Raw genomic sequence first — 21,270 nt, forward strand, 5'->3', positions numbered from 1 at the left:
CACAAAGGGTGCTGCATTTCTTACTAATGTGAGCACATATAGGGCTGTCGCTTGGTTCAGACTTGAACAGGACAGAAGGTGAAACCTCTCTCCTGCTCTGCTCTTCAGTCATCTGGTTTCCTCTAGAAGTAACCAGTGTCTTCCGTTGGCTTTAGAGTTCACGCGGATGCCTGAGGCAGACAGTATGTCTGTATTCCTGTTGTTACACGAGTGGTAGTTTCTACGCCTATTCGAGCCTAACCCTTCCTTTTTTTGTTTAACTTCTTAGTATACCTTTGTGTAGAGTTCCTCATTGCTTTTTGTGGCTGCACAGCCTGCCAAGGGATGGTACCTGCGTTACATGTCCAGTCCCCTGTTGGCGATCGTGGTCTGCATTACACAGCGCCGTTGTGCGCAGGTCTGCGCTGTCTGCACGCATCTGGGGGACGTTCCGAGACGCAGAACCGTTGCGTCAGAGGGTATCTGGGGTTTTGATGATACCGTGCTCCCACTGGCAGGCAGTAGAGTTCCTATCTTCACATCTTTGCTGATAGTGAGTAACCATGTTTTGGGGTCTTGGTTAGTCAGAGTTACTGGAAGATGATTCTTTGTGTAGGTGTTGCCTGCCTAGACCCTCAGCTTGAGCTTGGTGGGTGGAACCACTGGTACACCTGTCCTCACTGTTGTCTCCTTCTAGCCTAATATAGCCTCAGTCTGACCATGAAAGTGTTTTATCCAGAAATTTCTTAGGGATGGGTGTATGACGTCTTTCAGATTTCTGAACTTGAACACTGGCAAACAAACCACAGTATTAATACTTTAATTCAACCTGTGAAGCCGTTACAGAGCAGTACAATTGAGTTAAGAGTCCACATTATTGAAAGTATGGGGGCGCCTGGGTGGCTCAGTGGATTAAGCCACTGCCTTCGGCTCAGGTCATGATCTCAGGGTCCTGGGATCGAGTCCCGCATCGGGCTCTCTGCTCAGCGGGGAGCCTGCTTCCTTCTCTCTCTGTCTGCCTGCCTCTCAGTGTACTTGTAATTTCTCTCTGTCAAATAAATAAATAAAATCTTTAAAAAAAAAAAAAAGTATGAAGAATTTGATTCTTTTTAACTTGGTAAAAACACAGTTAACTTAGTTCCCAAATTGTCTTGGTTTGTGATGTTTTATTTGACAGGTTTCTGAAACTACACACGGTATCAACAAATTACCAGACTTTTTAATATGCCAGTTGAGACCGGTTCTGATTATACCTACTTTTTCTGTGTACGATGAACCGTATAATAGTTAAAGTTACTAGGTCAGATATCCCGGGCGGGGATCCCTTTGTGACCTTGGGCAAGTTACTGTAACTTGTCCTGTTCTTCTATGAACTGGGCTGGTGGTGACCGCCTCGGAGTTGTGCACATTTTGAGTGTAGGGAGTTTGGAGCCAAACCATAAGGGTCTTTGGACCCTGATGCCATCACTTAGTATTTTGGAAACTGTACCTCACTTTCTTCATCTGGGAAGTGGAGACTTTCGCAATTTCACATGTGGCTGTTTTAAGGCACATGTGGACACGCAGCATAGGGGCTCATGTTCGCTGTGACCAGTCTCCCTGAGAGTGCGTCTCAGGCTCCTGGATTTCTGGCTGGTGTCATCTCTGCTGGGCTGGCGACACTGGGAACAGTGCTGCTCAGTCCTGAGTGTGGAGAAACGGCCTCCAGCAGCAGTGACACTCAGTTGCCTCCTGGTGTCAGCGCTGTGCCCAGGCCTCCTCAGCAGGCCGAGTTTCATCACAGCACTCTGAAGCTGGAGAGGTTCGGGGACTTTCTAGAGAATGGTAGATTGTGATTAGGGTTTAATTTTTAGACTTGAATATCCTTTCGTCTTTAAGACTTTATTTATTTATTTGACATAGAGTGAGAGAGCACAAGCAGGGGGAGCAGCAGAGGCAGAGGGAGAAGCAGGCTCCCTGCTGAGCAGGGAGCCCAATGCAGGGCTCAATCCCAGGACCTTGGGGTCATGACCTGAGCCGAAGGCAGATGCCCAACTGACTGAGCCCCCCCAGAGTGTCACCTCTTAAAAGAATGTGGCAGTTAAATGATGTCTGGTCTGCTGCGTCTGTAGCTAATTGGATTCTGCTGAAACTGCAGCTTGTTTCTTTAATGGATTGTGACCTGTCACCCTGACGAGTGGGTTCCTGGGTCTGTCGCAGGTGTGGGATCACTCTGGGCAGTTAACGGAAGGATCTGCACTATAGATTGAGGACCTCTGTGTGGGTGAAGCCGGAGCATTTGAGGATGGTCTGCCACGATCCATCGTCCCTTACGAGCACAGGAGTCGTGCCACCTGTGTCAGCTTGCTGGCACTGGATCCTGGCAAGTTAGCACCCTATCAGCGGAATGATCAACTCTGTATCTTTCCAGAAAGTGTGGGGCACGCAGACAGATGATCATGGGCTTTCCTGATGGCTTCATTTGAACTTAGTGAAATGTTTATCAGGGAAACTATCTGAACGGGCCCACAACAGGAGAGAGGTCCTGAATTCTAGGAGTGAGTGAATGTGGAGTGAAACCGGGAGTTGGCGTCAGTGGGCCATTATACTTCAGGCTTTCTCCAGTGCCCTCGGGCTTGGCGCCACCACAGAACTTCTCTGTCTGAACATGTCCAACTGTGCATTTCTGTGAAGAGAAATATTTAGATTTCTGGAGGAGACCATATCCCTCTTGTCCGTTCCAGTGTCACACTGGTCCTTGTAGAGAGCTTTCTTAACAGCCGACCTGCTGACTTGCTCCCTCTGGCTATCTTTAGATGGAGGGACATAGATTATTACCACTTGGTCTTTGGTTTTGTTTTGTTTTTAAGATTTAATATATTTATTTGGGAGAGAGTTTGAGAGAGAGAGATCATGAGCAGGGAAAAGGGGTAGAGAGAGAAGCAGACCCCCAGTTGAGCAGGGAGCCCGATGCAGGACTCGATTCCAGGATCCCGGGACCACGACCTGAGCCAAAGGCAGACGCTTAACCAGTTGAGCCTCCCCTGGCGCCCCGGAAGGCAGTGGTGCTTCATCACCACTGGATCTGCTGGCCTGTCACCTGCTTTCTGTCATCTCCACCCAGAGCTGTTTCTTCCGTATGTTTTGGTGCTAGATCATGTGACCCAGGCCTCTCATCGTATGCTAGCCTTGCTTGCTGGTCACTGGTTGTGGCCAGACAGATACCCTGTTTACAGGTTTACCTGAAGTTATGCTGGGGCCTGGGGCTGGTCATGGCAGATCTGCTGCCTAACACATGTGAAGCAGCTTATTAGTGTGTCTGTGTTTCCCCCACAAGTCTTTTCAGAGTGAGCATTTAGATTTCTAGAGTTTCTTTTCCTTTATTTCTTTGGGTAAGTAGTAACCAGTTTTTCTGCTGCTTTAGACAGGCAATAACTGACTGTGCTCACAGCTCTCAGTAATATTTGTTCTATTGTTTTGTTTTGAGGTGGAAGGGGGAACTCTACCCTCAGAACATGAGGGGATAATATTTACGTGGCTCACACAGACCAGTGAGTACATCATCCGCACCCCCCACAGCTCACCAGAAGAGGGCCTCCGATACTAGTCTCAGTCCAGCCTTTCCTGCCCCTCAGAGAACGCTATAATTATGGCCTAAAATAGTCTGGGAAATGTTATTGAGGGATGGGGGTCCTTTGACAAAATTTGAGAGAGACATCAGATGAGAACACCGTGCTTCTGAATGATCGGTTTAACAAAGCCCCTTGGTTTAATGTGGTTACGGATGTGCTAGCTATAGCATAGTTTAAGATCTTCCCACCGAACTTAACAGGCTTTAAGAAACCAACCCAGGAGTGTATGTCCTGTTGAACTGATGGGTTCCAAGACCTTCCTCGTGACTGATCACAGCTCTCTGATTCTCCTGAGCTAGGCGATGGATCACTTGGAGTCCTTCATTGCTGAGTGTGATCGGAGAACTGAGCTTGCCAAGAAGCGGCTGGCAGAGACGCAGGAGGAGATCAGCGCTGAAGTTTCTGCGAAGGTATGCCTGGGGCTTTCTCTTCGAGCTGTGTGTGTGGCTCACTGTGTGGTGAAAACCAGCCTGCCGGCAGGCTCACAACACCATTATGGTTACTGTCAGCACTGACTGCGTCCTTGGGGTGGACAGTCCGTGCTTCCTCAATGCATCCCAGTAAGGAGAGAAGGCGGTCAGCAGGTTCTCCGCTCCCTGGAGCTGCTTGCTGCCTCTGACCCTCCTCCACTGTCCATGTTGATCAAAGTTTGCCTTCTTAACACCCCCACATCGAACAGTAAATGGGGGACGTTGAGTTGAGCAATGGTTAGACTGTGGTGCGGCTGTCCTGAAGAATGGAGACGGTAGATCCGTGTGTCATTGGCCTGTGACCACATTCTGTTTCCTGTCTTTGCGTGCAGCTAATGAATCTCTTCAGTGTCCTCTCCTCTCAGTTTTGTAAAAGCATTGTTTGGGGTATGTGTAGTTGCTATTTTATTCATTTATTTTTAAGATTTTATTCATTTATTTGACAGAGACACAGTGAGAGAGGGAACACAAGCAGCGGGAGTGGGAGAGGGGCAAGCAGGCTTCTGGCCGAGCAGGGAGCCTGATGCGGAGCTCAATCCCAGGACCCTAGGATCATGACATGAGCCAAAGGCAGATGCTTAACAAGTGAGCCAGCCAGGTGCCCCAACTATCTTATTTCTAAAATTAAATCCCAAATGATTAGGCATTTTGCTTACAGTAGAGATGTATGTGTTTAAACCGGACATTTTATGGCCCTTATGCAGAAGGTTGAGTGGTGATAGAAGGTGTGAGAAGAGACAGCCTAGAAAGTGACCACCATGATGACCCTGGCCACCATGTTGGATGTGACAGGCATGGTGCTGCTCTTAGGGACTGCAGCCGGCTGGGTTAGTTTAAGGTCAGAGTCCCAGCGGAGGCAGTAGAGATGCCAGAGTTGTTAGAGTTTGCTTGTGACCCCGTGAGGATCATGGCTGTTCAGTGTAGTTTTGGTAGAATGGAGCAGAAGTACAGCAGGAGAAACACGCATTGTCTCTGTGTTACGATCTTTTGGTTTTAGATGTCTGCTCACCTGACTCTCTGCCTCACCTGGCTGTCTTCTTTCAGGCAGAAAAAGTACATGAGTTGAATGAAGAAATAGGAAAACTTCTTGCTAAAGCTGAGCAACTGGGAGCTGAGGGAAATGTGGATGAATCCCAGAAGATTCTTATGGAAGTGGAGAAAGTCCGTGCGAAGAAAAAAGAAGCTGAGGTTGGTGGGAAAAGGTCTTCAAGAAAGATGTTGTAACCCCTGAATGTTGACCATTTGGGCTAAAATTAAACTTGCATTTTTTGAATGTTGGGAAAAAGTTGGAAGAAGGGTGCTATGTGGACAGGGTTGGAGGATTTAGAGTCTGTGCATACTTGCGTTTCTGCCTCTGCTCTGTCCCCTGTGTCCCTTGTGTGAAACACACCCATCACTGGCCGGCCCTCCGCACGACACCTGTACAGAGCGCAGTTCCTCAAGCTGAAGAGTCACTGCAGTGGTGCCAGTTTACTCTCTAGGGGTTTGCCGGGCTGTGGTGGCCGCTCCGCCGGTGTGGTGGCGCCAGATCTGGAGCACAGGCTGCCCTGCAGACCAGAGCTCGGTGACACGGCGTGTCTGGCAGAGAGAACCCGTGCAGACTGAGGGTCGCATCCGCATGGTATCTGCTGGGGTACCAGGCCAGGACGCACTGTCAGGGTGGTGGTGAAGCTGAGTCAGAGACTCATTATCGTGTTGGCGGCTGTTTTCTCTCTAGGCTGTTTGATCCATTGGATATGCTCTGACTCCCAGATCTTTACCATTGGAACTGGAAATGGCTCCCGTAGCCTTTGGGAATGGTGGCGACGGTAGAGTCAGAGGGAGGTGGGGACATCTGTATTCCTGGACGAAATGCTTGTTGGGCTCCAACTGTGTGCCGGATGGCTTTTTAGTTGTTGGTTTTTGTGTTTTTTTCCCCCATTATTTATTTATTTATTTTTAATTTTTAGGTTTTATTTATTTATTTGAGAGAGTAGAGCAGGAAAGAGCATGAGTAGGGGGAAGAGAGGCAGAAGAGAGGGAGGAGCAGATACCCTGCTGATGAGCAGGAATCCAATGCGGGGCTCAGTCCCAGGATCCCTGGGATCACGACCTGAGCAGAAGGGAGAGGCTCAACAATAGAGCCACCTTGGCGCCCCGGCTAGTTTTCAGTTGGGAACAAGGGAGAGGAGGTCCTCCTCGTGGAGACGGCGCTGGGGTTGGGAGGGGTACAGAAAGAGGGTACGTGAACAGATGGATAAGAGTCATTCAGATGAAAATTGGTGGTCAGAAGAATGGGGTCTGAGTTTGAGAGTGACTCTGTGTTTCCAGGGGTCTCCAGGTGAGTTCGGGTAATCCTGGAAGTGCCCTTAGCCAAGACCCATCGGTTGAGAAGGTCATTAGAGCCGTGGGCTTGGTGAGGCTGGGTAGAGATGAGGAGATGACGTGTAGGTGCCCCTGGTGCAGGCCTCTCTTTGGCTACTTCTGTAGCCCTGGTTCAGCTTGGTGCTTAACCAGAGGTCCAGAATGATGGACTGAAGTCATGGGTGGCGCCCAGGGCCCATGGGGGCTGTCACAATGCCCACTGGGGCAGTGGTAAGTCTGCAGAGCAGAAGAGTCACTCCAAGAGGGCCCAGCCTGCGTTGGGGTGAGTAGCACGGTCTGCTGGAGGGTGGTGCTGGCATCCTGCCGCATGCCCTGGGCAGCACAGTATCCCCTTCAGGGACGTTCGTAGCTAATATGTCTGTCCTTGAACTCGAGAGGGAAAGGAACTCGTATAGGTGGATGTTGGTACGTAAAATGTAGTCACGCCCAAAGACAGATGGGCTCACGAAGGTGACCGCTGCAGGTCACACTTGAATCAAATACCTTGAGTGGCATTTGTCACACCATGGAGGTGTGACTTGTTAAAGTTCCCAACAGTGTTCCCTGGTTTACGGAGTGGTTCCATTTCCTGGAGATGGGGTTTATATTTAAATTCTGCGTTTTGTACAGGATTTAAATCCTTGCACACTTATTATAAATATAAATCATGTATGTAAATCTGTATCATGGGATCTAAAGCCCTGTCTCCTGAAACAGGAAATACGCATTTATGTGTGGAACAGAGTCGGCTCCTTGGGTTGCTGACTGCTCTACCAGGAAGACCAGAGAGTCAGGAGGGAATCTCTGGCTTCTTGGTGCAGCCTGAGGCCCCGCCCTTCATGCTTCCAGGAGCAGAGCAGACACCCACCGTCCCTGGGCTGGCTGCGAGATCTGTATGTGGGTGTAAATGATTGTAGATGACGGGGTCATCATGTGGCTGCTGCAGATGGCCCAGACAGGAGCAGGATATGGGGTGCCTGCTGTTCATGCCCAGGATTCGTAGCATCCTTACCCTGGCCAGCGTCCTCCATCCCGTCACTGGTCGTGCCCCCAAGGAGACCGCACCACTTCCTTAAAACCACTGCGCAAGACAGGCTGGTGTCAGGGGGGCCTCCGCCACGCTGCTCTGTGGTGGTGTGGAACCTATGGGTCCCTGTGTGCTCTCAGCAGCAGGGGTGTTCAGTAGTCTCAAGAAATGATACCGAGAGATCCCATGTACCTTTATCCAGATTCCCCCTGAGATACCATCTTGAAAAACCATTGCACAGCGTAATAGAAAGGATGTTGACAGTCACGAAGTATCCTTCACCACTAAAATCCCTTCCTGACCCTTTGGTAGCCACATACACTTCTCTGACCCTTGGCAGATACGAATCTCTCCTCCATCTCTCTATGCTGGTCATGTTAAGAATGTTACGTAAATGGAGCCATACAGTACTTAACTTGTTGAAACTTTTTTTTTTTTTAATTCAGTATAATGAGAGTTTATTTTGAAAGAAATTAGAGGGTAGTAAAAGTTTCAGAATTACAGAAAGGGATAGAGTATCACAGATATTCATGGGCACACTGAATTTACCATTTTCCCTAAAGTTTTCGGTTTTTTGGTTTTTTTTTTTCTTTTTAATAAAAGCTTTGGCACATCATAATAGAAATTCAGGTTCCCAGTGCTTCCCTCTCCAGTCCCCTCCCGTCCCTCCCCAGAGGCAGGCATTAGTGTGCATTCACTTGTCTTCATTCTTTATTACATGTGTGTGCTGCCCATAAACTCTGTGTGTGTGAGTGTTGTGGGTGTATGTTATGGGTATGTTTTTGTGCTTTGTGCTTTAAAAAAAATCCCACTGAAATGCTGTGTCTGTCTGTCTTGCTTTCATTGTTGACTCACCACTGTTGGTGAGGTCTCTCCTTGATGCTGCATACAACTTCCTTCAGTGTGTTGCTGCAGAATTGTGTTTCATGAACCTGCGACTCTCTGGGTGGTGTTCTCTGTTCTTGGTAGTTTCTCGTCTTCACAGACAGTGTCCTTGTGCTTGTTGGCTGGCACACATATGAGCATATTCCAGAACGGACGCCCAGAAGAGTTCCCGGAAGGGGCGCACACCTGTCTGGCTTTCAGGGGTAGTTTAGGTGCACTCCCTTTTAGTGGCACCAGTGCAGTCTCCTGCCAGTGGTGTATTTGATGTCTTTCCTGGTATCTTATTTTAATCTGCTTTTGCCAGGGAATTTTGAATGTGTGAATTAATGGTAGATCCCTTTATTTGTTAATTATTTTTTATTAAAAAAAAATTTTTTTTTAAAGATTTTATTTATTTATTTGTCAGAGAGCGAGTGAGAGTGAGCATAGGCAGACAGAGTGGAAGGCAGAGTCAGAGGGAGAAGCAGGCTCCCTGCGGAGCAAGGAGCCCGATGTGGGACTCGATCCCAGGACGCTGGGATGACCTGAGCCGAAGGCAGCTGCTTAACCAACTGAGCCACCCAGGTGTCCCTATTTTTTAAATTTTTAAAAAAGATTTTGTCAGAGGGCCCACACACAAGCAGGGGGAAGCCCCCTGTTGAGCAAGGAGCCTGATGAGGATTTGAGCACAGGACCCTGGGATCACAACCCGAGGTAAAAGTAGGTGCTTAACCACTTGAGCCACCCAGACATGGGAGATCCCTTTAAATAAGGATCAGTAACTATTAGACTGTGTTTCTTTTTTTCCTTTTTTTTTTTTTTTTTTTAAGATTTTATTTATTTGGGACGCCTGGGTGGCTCAGTGGGTTAAAGCCTCTGCCTTCTGCTCAGGTCATGATCCCAGGATCCTGGGATCAGTTCCCGCATCGGGCTCTCTGCTCAGTGGGGAGCCAGCTTCCCCCCACACTTCTCTGCCTACTTGTGAGCTCTGTCTGTCAAATTAAAAATAAATAAATAAATATTTTATTTACTTACTTGACAGAGAAAGATCACAGTAGGCAGAGTAACAGGCAGAGAAAGACGGCGAAGCAGGCTCTCCGCCAAGCGGGGATCCCAATGCGGGAATTGATCCCAGTGTCCTGGGATCATGATCTAAGCTGAAGGCAGCCACTCACCTGACTGAGCACCCAGGCACCCCTAGAATGCGTTTCTTTTTAAGATTTTATTTATTCATTTGGGAGAGGGACAAGACAAGCACAAGCAGAGGGAGAGAGGGTAAAGCAGACTCCACACTGAGCCAGCCAGAAGCCTGATGTGGGGCTCAATCTGAGGACTTGGAGATCATGTCCTGAACTGAACACGGATGCTTAAACATTAACGTTTGAGCCACCCAGGTGCCCTGGAATGCATTTCTTAAATCTGGGTCTTTTTTTTTTTTTTTTTTTTTTAAGATTTTTTTTATTTATTTATTTGACAACACAAGCAGGCCAAGCATCAGGGAGAGGGAGAAGCAGGTTCTCTGCTGAGCAGGGAGCCCGATGTGGGGTTTGATTCCAGGACCCTGGGATGATGGCCTGAGCCGAGGGCAGACATTTAACCAACTGAGCCACCCAGGCACTGCTTAAACCTGGTTCTTAAAGGCATGTTTTGACTTTGGCACTAGCATCAGGAACCATATCTTCATTTCTTCTATATTACATCTGTTCTGACTGGAGTTGCTGCCAGAGAGGTGTGTTTTAGTCTGTTTTATTGGACATACTCTTTTTTGAAGAGAGTGTATAATGTATTTGTTGGTCCAAATTTTAGCCTTCAGGGCAGAGTTGGCATACAGCTTTCTGGACCTTGGAATACCTCCATGAGTGGCTGTTGTGTATTTTGCTTGGTTATTTGGTTTGGTTTTTGTGCTTTGTTTTTTTGGAAGGCCCCTTTTGAAGAGGCTCCCTTGGTTCTCTGGTCCTCCTACAGGTCCCCACTGCACGTACCTGAAGCCTGCCTTCCCTGTTGGCCTCTGAGAGCAGACAGCCTCCTGCTTGTCCCGAGAAGCTTGAACGTTTCTTACTGCTTTGAAATCATGATTGCTCATTTTGTAATAAACGATGGAAATTGAGTCAGTTACAAATATCTGAAGCTTGTAAATGATGAGTTTTAGTTTATTTCAAAGTTATCTCTATAGTCCCCTCAAATATTTCCATTTGGGGGTTGAATATTTAGTTGTGGTTCTGTGTACCTCATTTTCATTGCTTTGTTCCCATTCTCCAGGAAGAATACAGAAATTCCATGCCTGCATCCAGTTTTCAACAGCAGAAGCTGCGTGTCTGTGAGGTCTGTTCGGCCTACCTTGGTCTCCACGACAATGACCGTCGTCTTGCAGATCACTTCGGGGGCAAGTTACACTTGGGGTTCATTCAAATCAGAGAGAAGCTTGATCAGTTGAGGGTATGTTAATACGTTGTTTCTGGAGAAACCCAGGCAGTCTTGTGATGGCTTTGTATTAACTTGTAGAAAACCTTGTGTTTTGACCTTATTTTCTTTTTCTTTTTTTTAAGATTTAATTATTTACTAGAGAGAGAGTGTGCACAAATTGGGGAGGGGAGTGCAGAAGGACAGGCAGACTCCTAGCTGAGCAGGGAGCCCAATGTGGGGCTCAATCCCAGGACCCTGGGATTGTGACGTGACTTTAGACACTTAGTTGAGCCACTCAGGCACCACTATTTTGATCTTTTCTAAGAATATGTCTTGAATTTTATAGTGAAATACTCAGAGTTTGTCACTTCGTTCACATGCGAACTAAGGGAAGGGACCCTGACTATTTCTTTAGTTTGAACTTGTTTGCAGGAAAAAAACACAGTCTAGTCCTCTGGTACACAGAGCTCTTGCACACCCCTGAAATAACTTTTGGTTGGAGATGGGAAGAACCATAGTCTTGTCTCTCCTTGGGCAGAGGTGTGTGTGTGAGAGCAGTGAGGCTAGACAGATCACACTGCCTGGCCCTTGCCTTTGAGCCTCCTTGGAAGGACGAGAATGTGGTGGGGCGTTTTGGATGGACTGCTCCACAACTGCCCACCCTTGTCTCTTCCTCAGGCGGCTCAGTTTCCTGGGTTAGACTCTAAAACTTACCTTGGGTGTGGAATACTTAGAGGGAAGGGTGAGCATGTTTCGAATACTTTGAATTATTTTTCAGATTGGCAGAGTCCTCCTTGCTATGTAGGGACCACTAGGATGGGTTACTGGGAGCTGTGCGGGTCTTCTGGCCACATGAGATTTGGTGGCAAGACACATGGCACCTGACAAGGACACTATGACAGTGAAGGTGGAGGCCTTTTGTGTCCTTTGAAAGGGCAGGGGACAGCCCTGCACTTGAAAAGGGGTTTCCTGTAGGTGAGAGGTAAACTTGGCACTGGGAGCGGAGCGGGGGTGGCCGCCACTGGTCTTAAAACAGTTTGCTCCTGTGCTCCCACTAGAATTTTCAAAAGTGATACACTTTATTATAGATTTTCTTAAAGATATATTTATTTGCGAGAAAGAGCATGTGTGTGAGCAGGGGGAGGGACGGGAGAGAATCAAGAGAGAATCCCCAAGTAGACTCTCCACTGAGCACAGAGCCCAGATCATGGCCTGAGCTGGAGTCAGACGCTTCATGGACTAAACCACCCAGGAGGCCCTTCCATTTCTCCTTTAAATTGTATTTCCATTTCCTATCACACCATCATTTTGTTTTGATATTTTTTTTATAGCTGAAAGTCTTTTCTATTTTAACATGTATTTTTTCAAACGAAATGAGACTATATTGAAAAATTATACCCTGAAACCTTAAGAACTTAAGGTTTTGTTTTTGTTTATTTAAAGATTTTATTTTTCAGTAATCTTTACACTCAACAAGAGCTCCAACTTTAAATGCCCAGATCAAGAGCCACGTGCTCTACCGGCTGAGCCAGCCAGGTGCCTGTGAGGAATTTAAGTATTAACTAGATCTAGAAGGCAGCCTTTGTCTTTGCAGAGTGAGCGGTACAAAGTTGATCCAGACAACCCAAACCTATTACAGATTTTGATAATGGCGATTAGACTAACAACAGAAAACATGTCTAGAAGTGTACCTCTGAACATTCGGGAGGGTGAGAGCTCTGGACCCTGGTCCCAGATGGCTTTGCTTACCACGGTCCCAGAGGTCCTCACCCCAGGCCACACACCAAGGCAGTAGCAAGGCAAGGCCTTCTTACTTAGGGCTGGAAGGAAGCAGAGGTGTTTGGAAAGGAGCTAATCCCAGACCACAGCCCTGTGCTCAGTCACTTCCCCTCTTCAGTCAAGGGGCTGAAATGCCCATTCTTGACCTTCATGTGTCCGTCCTGTGTGCCTGCTGGGGGCAGGGCAAGTGACACGCGGGCTGGAGAGCCCAAGGGGCCAGACAGGAGGGCTCTTGCACCTCGTGAGTGCTTTGAGGGGGCCAGCTGGCCTCTCCCCTCAGTCCTTGCTGTACCCTTCGTTCAGGGGCCTGGCTCCAGTATGCACTGAGGTGCGGCGTTATCCTTTGTGCCTTCATGAGCACGAGAAGACTGGTGGTCCTTTGTCTCCCTGGCCCTGTTTTACTCCCCCTTAGGGCTTCGTTCCGTCAGCAGGGAGTGGGGGCATGAGGAGGCTTTGGGTTGGTGTTGAGGGTGGGGGTGTGGAGCTAGTGTTCTGAGCTCAGCTGTGTCAACAGTGTCCCATAGTGGAGTTTCCCCAGGCTCCCCTGTCTGCTGTGTTGTCTTCTCTGCTCTGTCCACCGCCGGGCCTGATGAGCCAGGTTTTGAGCTTGGTGCTGAAAGCCAGGGGTGGGTGCGCCTGGCTGGCTCTGTCTGTGGAGCATGTGACTCTTTTTTTTTTTTAAGATTTTATTTATTTGTCAGAGCGAGTGAGCGCGAGCACAGGCAGACAGAGGGGAGGCAGAGTCAGACGGAGAAGCAGGCTCCCTGCGGAGCAAGGAGCCCGATGTGGGACTCGATCCCAGGACGCTGGGATCATGACCTGAGCCGAAGGCAGCTGCTCAACCAACTGAGCCACCCAGGCGTCCCAGATTTTCTTTTTTTAATTTATTTGACAGACAGAGATCACAAGTAGGAAGAGAGGCGGGCAGAGAGAGAGGAGGAAGCAGGCTCCCTGCTGAGCAGAGAGCCCGATTCGGGGCTCGATCCCAGGACCCTGAGATCATGACCTGAGCCGAAGGCAGAGGCTTTAACTCACTGAGCCACCCAGGCGCCCCGAGCATGTGACTCTTGATCGTGGGGCCGTACATTTGAGCTCCGTGGTGGGTGTAGCAAGGACTTCATAATAAAATACCAAAGAACACCAGCTCATGGTCTGCCTTCCCTGGCCTGCTGTCCCCTGAGGCTGGCTCTAAAGCCGCTGGAGCGCTCAGCACTCCAGGGACGGGCTGCTCCTGGCCAGCAGGGTATGGTTGGTCACACCGTAACCATAACGTGTGTGGAGTCTCCTTCGGTAAAAAACTAATGTTCTGGACTGGTGTGAAGCAAAAGATCAGTTTCCGTGACTTAGAACTAGAGCACGTCTTAGAGTGTGCAGTTGGTCACTGAACTTACAAGGTGAGTTTCTATGGTAGCATTATTTTCATTTATTTTCCATTAAGAAGTTTTAGAGGTGATTATGTTCCTCTTAAGAGTTTCCTTTAGATTTCTAAATTACTAATATTGAGATCATGTAAAAGTGCTTTTTTCTCTTTTAAGATTTATTTATTCGACAGGGAAGAGAGAGAGAGAACACAAGTAGGGGAAGTGGGAGAGGGAGTAGTAGGCATCCCACTGAGCAGGGAGCCCGATACGGGACTCGATCCCAGGGCCCTGAGATCATGACTGAGCTGGAGGTAGACGCTTAACGACTGAGCCCCCCAGTCGTCCCCGTGCTTTTTTTTCTTTAAGATTTTGTTTATTTGACAGAGACAGCTAGAGAGGGAGCACAAGCAGGGGGCACAGGAGAGGGAGAAGCAGGCTTCCCTTGAGCAGGCAGCGCAGGGCTCCATCCCAGGACCCTAAGACCGTGACCTGAGCTTAAAGCAGTCGCTTAACAACTGAGCCCCACAGGCGCCCCATAAATACTCAGTGGTATAGCTTCTCCTCTCATTTTCCAACTTTTTGCTTATGTAGAAAACTGTGGCTGAAAAACAGGAGAAGAGAAACCAGGATCGACTGCGGAGGAGAGAGGAGAGAGAGCGGGAGGAGCGCCTGAGCAGGAGGTGAGTCCACAGTGTGCACCTCACCCCGACCCTAACCCTGCTCCTTCCTTGCAGTCTGGCGTGTAGCCGTCGAGGTCTGCCACGGACCCGCGTGCCCCTAAAAGCAGAGCAAGCCGACATGCAGCCTGCTCAGAAGAGCGGGGTTTGGGCCGGCCTGGGGGAGCGCCATGTGGCGTGGACAGTCGCCCGGGGCTGTGCGCTGCTCAGGCCACCTGCCTCGCAGCTGGGAAGGCGGAGGGCAGCGCTGTAGGAGAAGAGGAGAGGAGCCTGCTGTGCCCTGACCAGCCTCGTGGCTGCGAGGCGCCCAGCCAAGTCGGGCTGGAGATGAGGCTCTCCAGGGTCGGAGCGTGCTCTGTCCATGCAGCCACACTGGCTGGGGGGATGTCCGTCGGGGAAGGTTCGTCGGTCTGAGCAGACTCTGGAGCAGATCATCTGGTGTGGGCTTGTGAGGCAAACAAAGGGGAAATAGAGTGGGCCTCAGGGTTTCTGGCCTGGAGTTGCCACTGGGGGGATGGGGAAGGCGGGGCAGGGTAGAGGGCGTGGGGGGGGGGGGGGGGGGGGGGGGGGGGGGGGGGGGGGGGATGGAATTTGGCTCTGATCATATTCAGTTGGAGAAGCTTGGGAGACATCTGGTCAAAGTTCAGGGAGAAGGCTGGAGCCAGGACCACACTGTCGGGAGAGATCTCACTGTCCTCGAAAGGCCCAGAAGCTGGGCTTTCCTGGAAGAATTACTATATAATTCGGAAATGACAAATAGCTGTTGAATTTTTTGTGTTTCTTTTCATTACTTTAATTACCTAACAGATTTTGATTGTAAAGAGATTCAGACAGACAGTCTTAAAATGTATTAAGCAAAACACCTAAGTCCCTTTTTCCAACGAAGTGACCACTCCCGTGGCGGGGTGTGTATGCGTGTGCGGGTCCCTGTGGGAGCCTCGCCTCATCCCTGAGACCTTCCGCAGCAGGAGTGCCCTTGACAGATGACAGTGCCCTTGCAGTGACGTGCCTTAACCGCCCTTTTCCTCTCCCCTCCCTTCACCATCTTGGCCCGTTCCTACCCACTGCCTCTGGCAACAACCAGCCTGTTCCTTCTCTGTATCTGTGACTTGGGGTTTTTTAGATTCTGCATATCACCAAGATCATAGTTTACTTGTGTCTCTCTGTGACTGATGTTACATAACACAATGTCTTCGTGGTGTGTCCATGCTGTCCCGTAGGGCAGGGTGTCCTGTTGCATGGCCGAGGAATGCTGCCCTGTGTACGTGCCTCACATTTGTCTGTGGGTGGACACTGGGTTGTCTCCATGTCTCGGCCCTTGTAAATAATGATGCAGTGAATGGGGGGGTGCGGAGGTCTTTTCAAGAACCTGCTTTTATTTTCTTAGGTAAATGCTCAGAAGTAGGGTCACGGGACCATGTGGTAGTTCTAGTTCTGACCTTTTGAGACTCCTGCACACTGTTCTCCACAGCGGCTCTGGTAGGTCCCTTGCCCGCCAGCCGTGCACGAGGGTTCCTTCTGCCCATGTCCTCACGCGCTTGTTACTTCTTCCCGTGTTTGTTGTCCTGTTCTTTGTTGTTGTGTTGGTTATTTCTTGTTGCTTCTCTAACAGATGTGAGGCAGTTATACCCCACTGTGGTTTTGCTTTGAGTTTCCCTTGTGATGAGGGATGTGGAGCATCTTTTCATGTTCCTGTCAGCCACCTGTGTGTTCTCTTTTACAAAAAAAGTTTGGAGCGCCTGGGTGGCTCAGTGGGTTAAAGCCACTGCCTTCGGCTTGGGTCGTGGTCTCAGGGTCCTGGGATCGAGTCCCGCGTCGGGCTCTCTGCTCAGCAGGGAGCCAGCTTCTCTCTCTCTCTCTCTCTCTCTCTCTCTCTCTCTCTCTCTGCCTGCCTCTCTGCCTACTTGTGATCTCTCTCTGTCAAATAAATAAATAAAATCTTTAAAAAAAAGAAAAAAAGTTTGGATCCTTTACCTTTTTATTTCTTATTTATTTCCTTTTTTTAAAATTTATTTTAAAGATTTTATTTATTTGACAGAGATCACAAGTAGGCAGAGAGGCAGGCAGAGAGAGAGAGGGAAGCAGGCTCCCCGCTGAGCCGAGAGCCCAATGCGGGGCTCGATCCCAGGACCCTGAGATCATGACCTGAGCCGAAGGCAGAGGCTTTAACCCACTGAGCCACCCAGGCGCCCCTCTTATTTATTTCTTTAAAATTTTTTAAAAGATTTTATTTATTTATTTGAGGGAGAGCAAGAGAGAGAAATATAAGCTGGGGGCAGAGGGAGAGAGAGAAGCAGAGTCCCAGCTTAGCAGGGAGCCAAACACGCAGCTCGGTCCCAGGACCCCAAAATCATGACATAAGCTGAAGACCCTTAGCCGACTGAGCCCCCCATGTCCCAAGATCCTCTGCCTGCCTTTTTTTTTTTTTTTTAAGATTTTATTTATTTATTTATTTATTTGACAGGCAGAGATTGCAAGCAGGCAGAGAGGCAGTCAGAGAGAGAGAGGGAAGAAGCAGGCTCCCTGCCGAGCAGAGAGCCCGATGTGGGGCTCGAACCCAAGACCCTAAGATCATGATCTGAGCCAAAGGCAGAGGTTTAACCCACTGAGCCACCCAGGCGCCCCCTCTGCCTGCTTTTTAACGGAGTAGATTTTCTGTGGGGTCTCAGGCCTTGATACATCTGGGTCTTGACCCTTAACAGGTGCTCAGCCCGCACTTGCTCTCCTCTCCCACTGCTGAGCCGCATTTGTCTTGATGGCTCCTGTGCCGTGCAGACGTTTCCTGGTTTGATGCAGCCATACTTGGTGTTTGGTTTTGTTTCCTATCCTTTTTAATAGCAGTTTATTTACGTTTATTTATTTATTTGTTAGCACAAGTACACGAGCAGAAGGAGCTGTAGGCAGAAGGGGAAGCAGGCTCTCTGCTGAGCAATGAGCCTGATGTGGGGACTACGGGATCGTGATCTGAGCCGAAGGCAGACAGACTTAACAGACCGAGCCACCCACGCGCCCCTAAATTCATTTTTTTTTTTAAGATTTTATTTATTTATTTGACAGTGAGAGAGATCACAAGTAGGCAGAGAGGCAGGCAGAGAGAGGAGGAGGCAGGCTTCCTGCTGAGCAGAGAGCCCAATGTGGGGCTTGATCCCAGGACCCTGAGATCATGACCTGAGCTGAAGGCAGACGCTTAACCCACTGAACTGCCTAGGCACCCCATTTTTATTTACTTGATAGAGAACGCAAGCCGGGGGAGCAGGATGGGGAGAAGCAGGCTCTCCACTAAGCAGGGAGCCCGAAGTGAGGCTCAATCCCAGTACCTTGGGATCATGACCCAAGCTGAAGGCACATGCTCAACTGGCTGAGCCTCCCAAGTGCCCTTGTTTTGTTTTTTAAAGATTTCATTTATTTGAGAGAGACAGGGTGGGGGAGGACAAAGGGAGAGCGATCCTCAAGCAGACTCCCCACTGGGTAGAGCCTTATGTTGGGGTCATTCCTAGGACCCTGAGATTATGACCTGAGCTGAAACAAAGAGTGGGAAGCTTAACTGACTGAGCCATCCAGGTGCCCCTATAAATGAACCAGTACTTTAGTGATCATCCTGATTTTGGTATGTTTCAGTGGTTTATAAAATTCCTTAGGATTTCTAGGACAGGGGCACCTGGGTGGCCCAGTGGGTTAAAGCCTCTGCCTTCGGCTCAGGTCATGATCCTGGGGTCCTGGGATCGAGCCCCACATCGGGCTCTGTGCTCAGCAGGGAACCTGCTTCCCCCTCTCTCTGCCTGCCTGTGATCTCTCTGTCAAATAAATAGAATCTTAAAAAAAAATTTTTTAAGACAAATGTAACATGTAAATATTAGTAGTGTTGGAAAACTGCTTTCTAAGAACCTATCAGACCACCCTTCAGATGTATGAACATCTCTGTCACATCCAGCTCAACACATTGTGCTGGTGGTCTTGTCCGTTTTTGCTGTAGAATAGGGTGTAGAATGAGGACCCACGTATCGTGTATTTCCCAAGGAGGTCATGTCACCCTCACCGAGCAGTGAACTTATGTCTGGAACTCGAGGCTTTGCCTCAGCTGTGGTGTCCTCTGGTGACTTTAGATCCTGCCCGTTGTTGGCATCTGCTCTGTGACAGTCTGTGTAGCTGTGCGAGTCTGTTGTTGAGCTCCGGGTGTAGCCTCTGACCCCTGGGGCTGTGGGCCTGTGAGTGCGTGAGCTGCTAGAAAACAACAGGACTCGGTGGGAAGCCAGCACTCCTTCGTCTTGTAGGCTGCGGGGCACCGCTGTTCGGGGGAGATTGTTCATCCTTTTCTTTTCCATTTTAGGTCTGGATCCAGAACCAGAGATCGAAGGAGGTAGGTTTCCAGATCCATTAACATGTTCATTTGAGAGGGAGAGAGTGCACACACAGCTGAGAGGGAGAGAGTCCCAGTCGGATGCTGCCCTGTGCGTGTGGCCTCTCCTGGACCTCAGTCTCATGACCCTGAGGTCACAACCTGAGCTGAAACCAAGAGTCACTTAACTGACTGAACCACCCACGGCGCTCCTCCTCATGCATTTTTTCCTTAACTTCTACAGCTTCACACTTGCTATCTGGTGGGCAGGGCTGGTGAGGGACCAAGCTCAGGCCCCTGTCTGTCTGTTGTCAGGCTGGTTGGGGTGTTAGTGCAAGAGAGGGACCCACTGTAAATGAGAGGGGGAGTCAGAAGGTACTAGCGAGGCCTGTGGCATCGCAGTTGTTTTCAGGAAGCATCAGTGAGAGGAGGCCATAATTGTGCACTGATGGGACTGTTGTGAACCCCAGTTGTAAATTTGTAGGAAGGAAGGGGAGGTGCCACTGCAGCATCCAGCAGAAGCTCCTGCCAGAGAAGGGCTGTTGGGATGAGGCATCCTGGCCTTCAGAGCCTTCTGGTTGTCTGCTACAGGTCACGATCCCGGGACCGGCGTCGCAGGAGGTCCAGATCTACCTCCAGGGAGCGACGAAAGTCATCCCGATCTCGGTCCCGAGACAGACACCGGCGCCACCGCAGCCGTTCCCGGAGCCACAGCCGGGGCCACCGCCGGGCTTCCAGGGACCGGAGTGCGAAATACAAGTAACTACTCTGACTCCTTCAGTAGCTGCAACCAGGAGTGAGCCCCTTCTCTTGTGTTCCCAGGGTCTTTTGGGGGTCTGTCGTTGGGGCCTGTTGGCCGTACCTGGTAGGGACAGGTCTGGGGCTTTTGTTCAGGAGCCTGAAGGGGCATCTGTGCAGCTGAGTGTTGGAGCCTTGAGGAGTCATGAATGGGGCCCAGCGCATAGGGGCCTGTAAGCGCGGGGGCAGCAGGTGGATTCCGGGCTGGGACAGTTGAGAAGTGTAGAGGTGGTTACATGGGCTCAGCTCCCTCGTGACCAGCCACACGCTCGCTGTCCCCTCAGAACACAGAGCCCCTGAGAGCTCTGTCCTGACCAGGTCCTACTTACCTCTGCTGGGGTTTTCTTAAGGAAAATAACCCAGAAAACAATGACCCACAACTTTGAGGGAAACACCGTGAGCACCTTTGTGTGCTGGATGACAGCCTTCCGCTGCGTCTGTATAAGGGTTGTACCCCACACGGGCGCTTTGTGGTCTTGCTCTGGTCACGTTACAGCAAAAGCCAGCCCCGTTGGGAGAGATGTTTGCAAACGGCACTTTGGAGTGGCTGTGTCAGCGCTCCCGTGCAGCATCCTGGGCCCTGGGTGGTCGGCTGCCCTCTGCCCTCTGCCTTCTGAGGGCTTCCCCGGGTGTGCTCCGTCGAGGCCTTCCCTGACCCAATGTTGAGGCTCCAGGTTGCCCGTGCTCAAGGGGCCAGCCAGAAGGGAGATGCGGCCTCCTCTGAGCCTTGCGTCTCCTTTCCCAGGTTCTCCAGAGAGCGGACGTCGAGGGAGGAGTCCTGGGAGCACGGGCGCAGTGAGCGAGGGGCCGCTGACTGGAGGCTGGAGAGCTCCAACGGGAAGACAGCTTCGCGGAGGTCGGAGGAGAAGGAGGCTGGCGAGATCTGAACCCACATCCGGGCCTGTAAATAGTCTGACGAACATTGGACACAGCCTAAAGTTACCCTTTATATTTGCTGGATACAACTCCTCTTTTGTAGTTACAGTTTCTATTGTTGGGAGCTAGCTGTGGGGTTCTAGAGATGTACAGAATTGCTCCTGTGTTCTGGGTTATGTTGAGTAGGAATAAATAAATCTGATGGACGGCCTCCTACGGTTGCGGTGGGGTCTCTGCTGTCCCTCTGTGCCCTGGAGACTCCTGCGGCCTTCCAGCTGGTGCCCCATTCCACACGCGCCGCTTTAGGAAGGGCCGCCCACCTGGTCTGCCGTTGGCAGCCTCAGCCCGGCCCTGGTGAGCCACACTGCAGCTCCCCCTTTGGGAGTCACCTAAGGACAGAGACAGGTGTTTGGACAACATCCACGGGACAGCCACACGGTCCTCAGGGCTGGGGATGCTGGACTCAAACCAGCCTGGTGGTGGTACCTGTGCTCTCAGATGTTCTAAGAGCCCAGAGTGAGCCCTTCTGGAAAGGGTAACCGATCTCTTCTCCATGTTGGGGGCAGGGGTTGGTTTATTCTAGGAGAGAACTTCTGGTGGCTGAGGTGTGGAAATAGTCATTGCTTCTCTCCCTGTGCAGAGGTGGCTCAAAGGGCCCGTGGTCACTGGGTCTGGATCCTGTGACCACCAGCACCATACTGTGGCCAGTAGTTCTGCCCTGGGCTCCTCTGCCAGAATCTGGCCTC

General features: G+C 50.1%; 1 protein-coding gene across 4 annotated transcripts in view; it reads left to right on the forward strand.

The window, feature by feature from the left end:
* Window positions 1–20,735, forward strand: part of LUC7L (LUC7 like) — a 37,596-nt gene extending 16,861 nt beyond the window's left edge. For 3 of the 4 annotated variants that reach the window (XM_059415860.1, XM_059415857.1, XM_059415859.1), the window contains 7 exons: window positions 3,890–4,000; window positions 5,105–5,248; window positions 10,554–10,730; window positions 14,429–14,517; window positions 18,842–18,871; window positions 19,442–19,609; window positions 20,394–20,735. In XM_059415860.1, coding sequence (XP_059271843.1) covers window positions 3,890–4,000; window positions 5,105–5,248; window positions 10,554–10,730; window positions 14,429–14,517; window positions 18,842–18,871; window positions 19,442–19,609; window positions 20,394–20,535 — 861 coding nt within the window. In that variant the 3' untranslated portion in view covers window positions 20,536–20,735. Of the gene's footprint in view, window positions 1–3,889; window positions 4,001–5,104; window positions 5,249–10,553; window positions 10,731–14,428; window positions 14,518–18,841; window positions 18,872–19,441; window positions 19,647–20,393 lie in introns of all 4 variants that reach the window. The other variant, XM_059415858.1, reaches the window with a different exon arrangement.
* Window positions 20,736–21,270: the final 535 nt, after the last annotated feature.

This window comes from Mustela nigripes, chromosome 11 (genome assembly GCF_022355385.1).
Source record: "Mustela nigripes isolate SB6536 chromosome 11, MUSNIG.SB6536, whole genome shotgun sequence".
In the NCBI taxonomy this organism is placed as follows: domain Eukaryota; kingdom Metazoa; phylum Chordata; class Mammalia; order Carnivora; family Mustelidae; genus Mustela; species Mustela nigripes.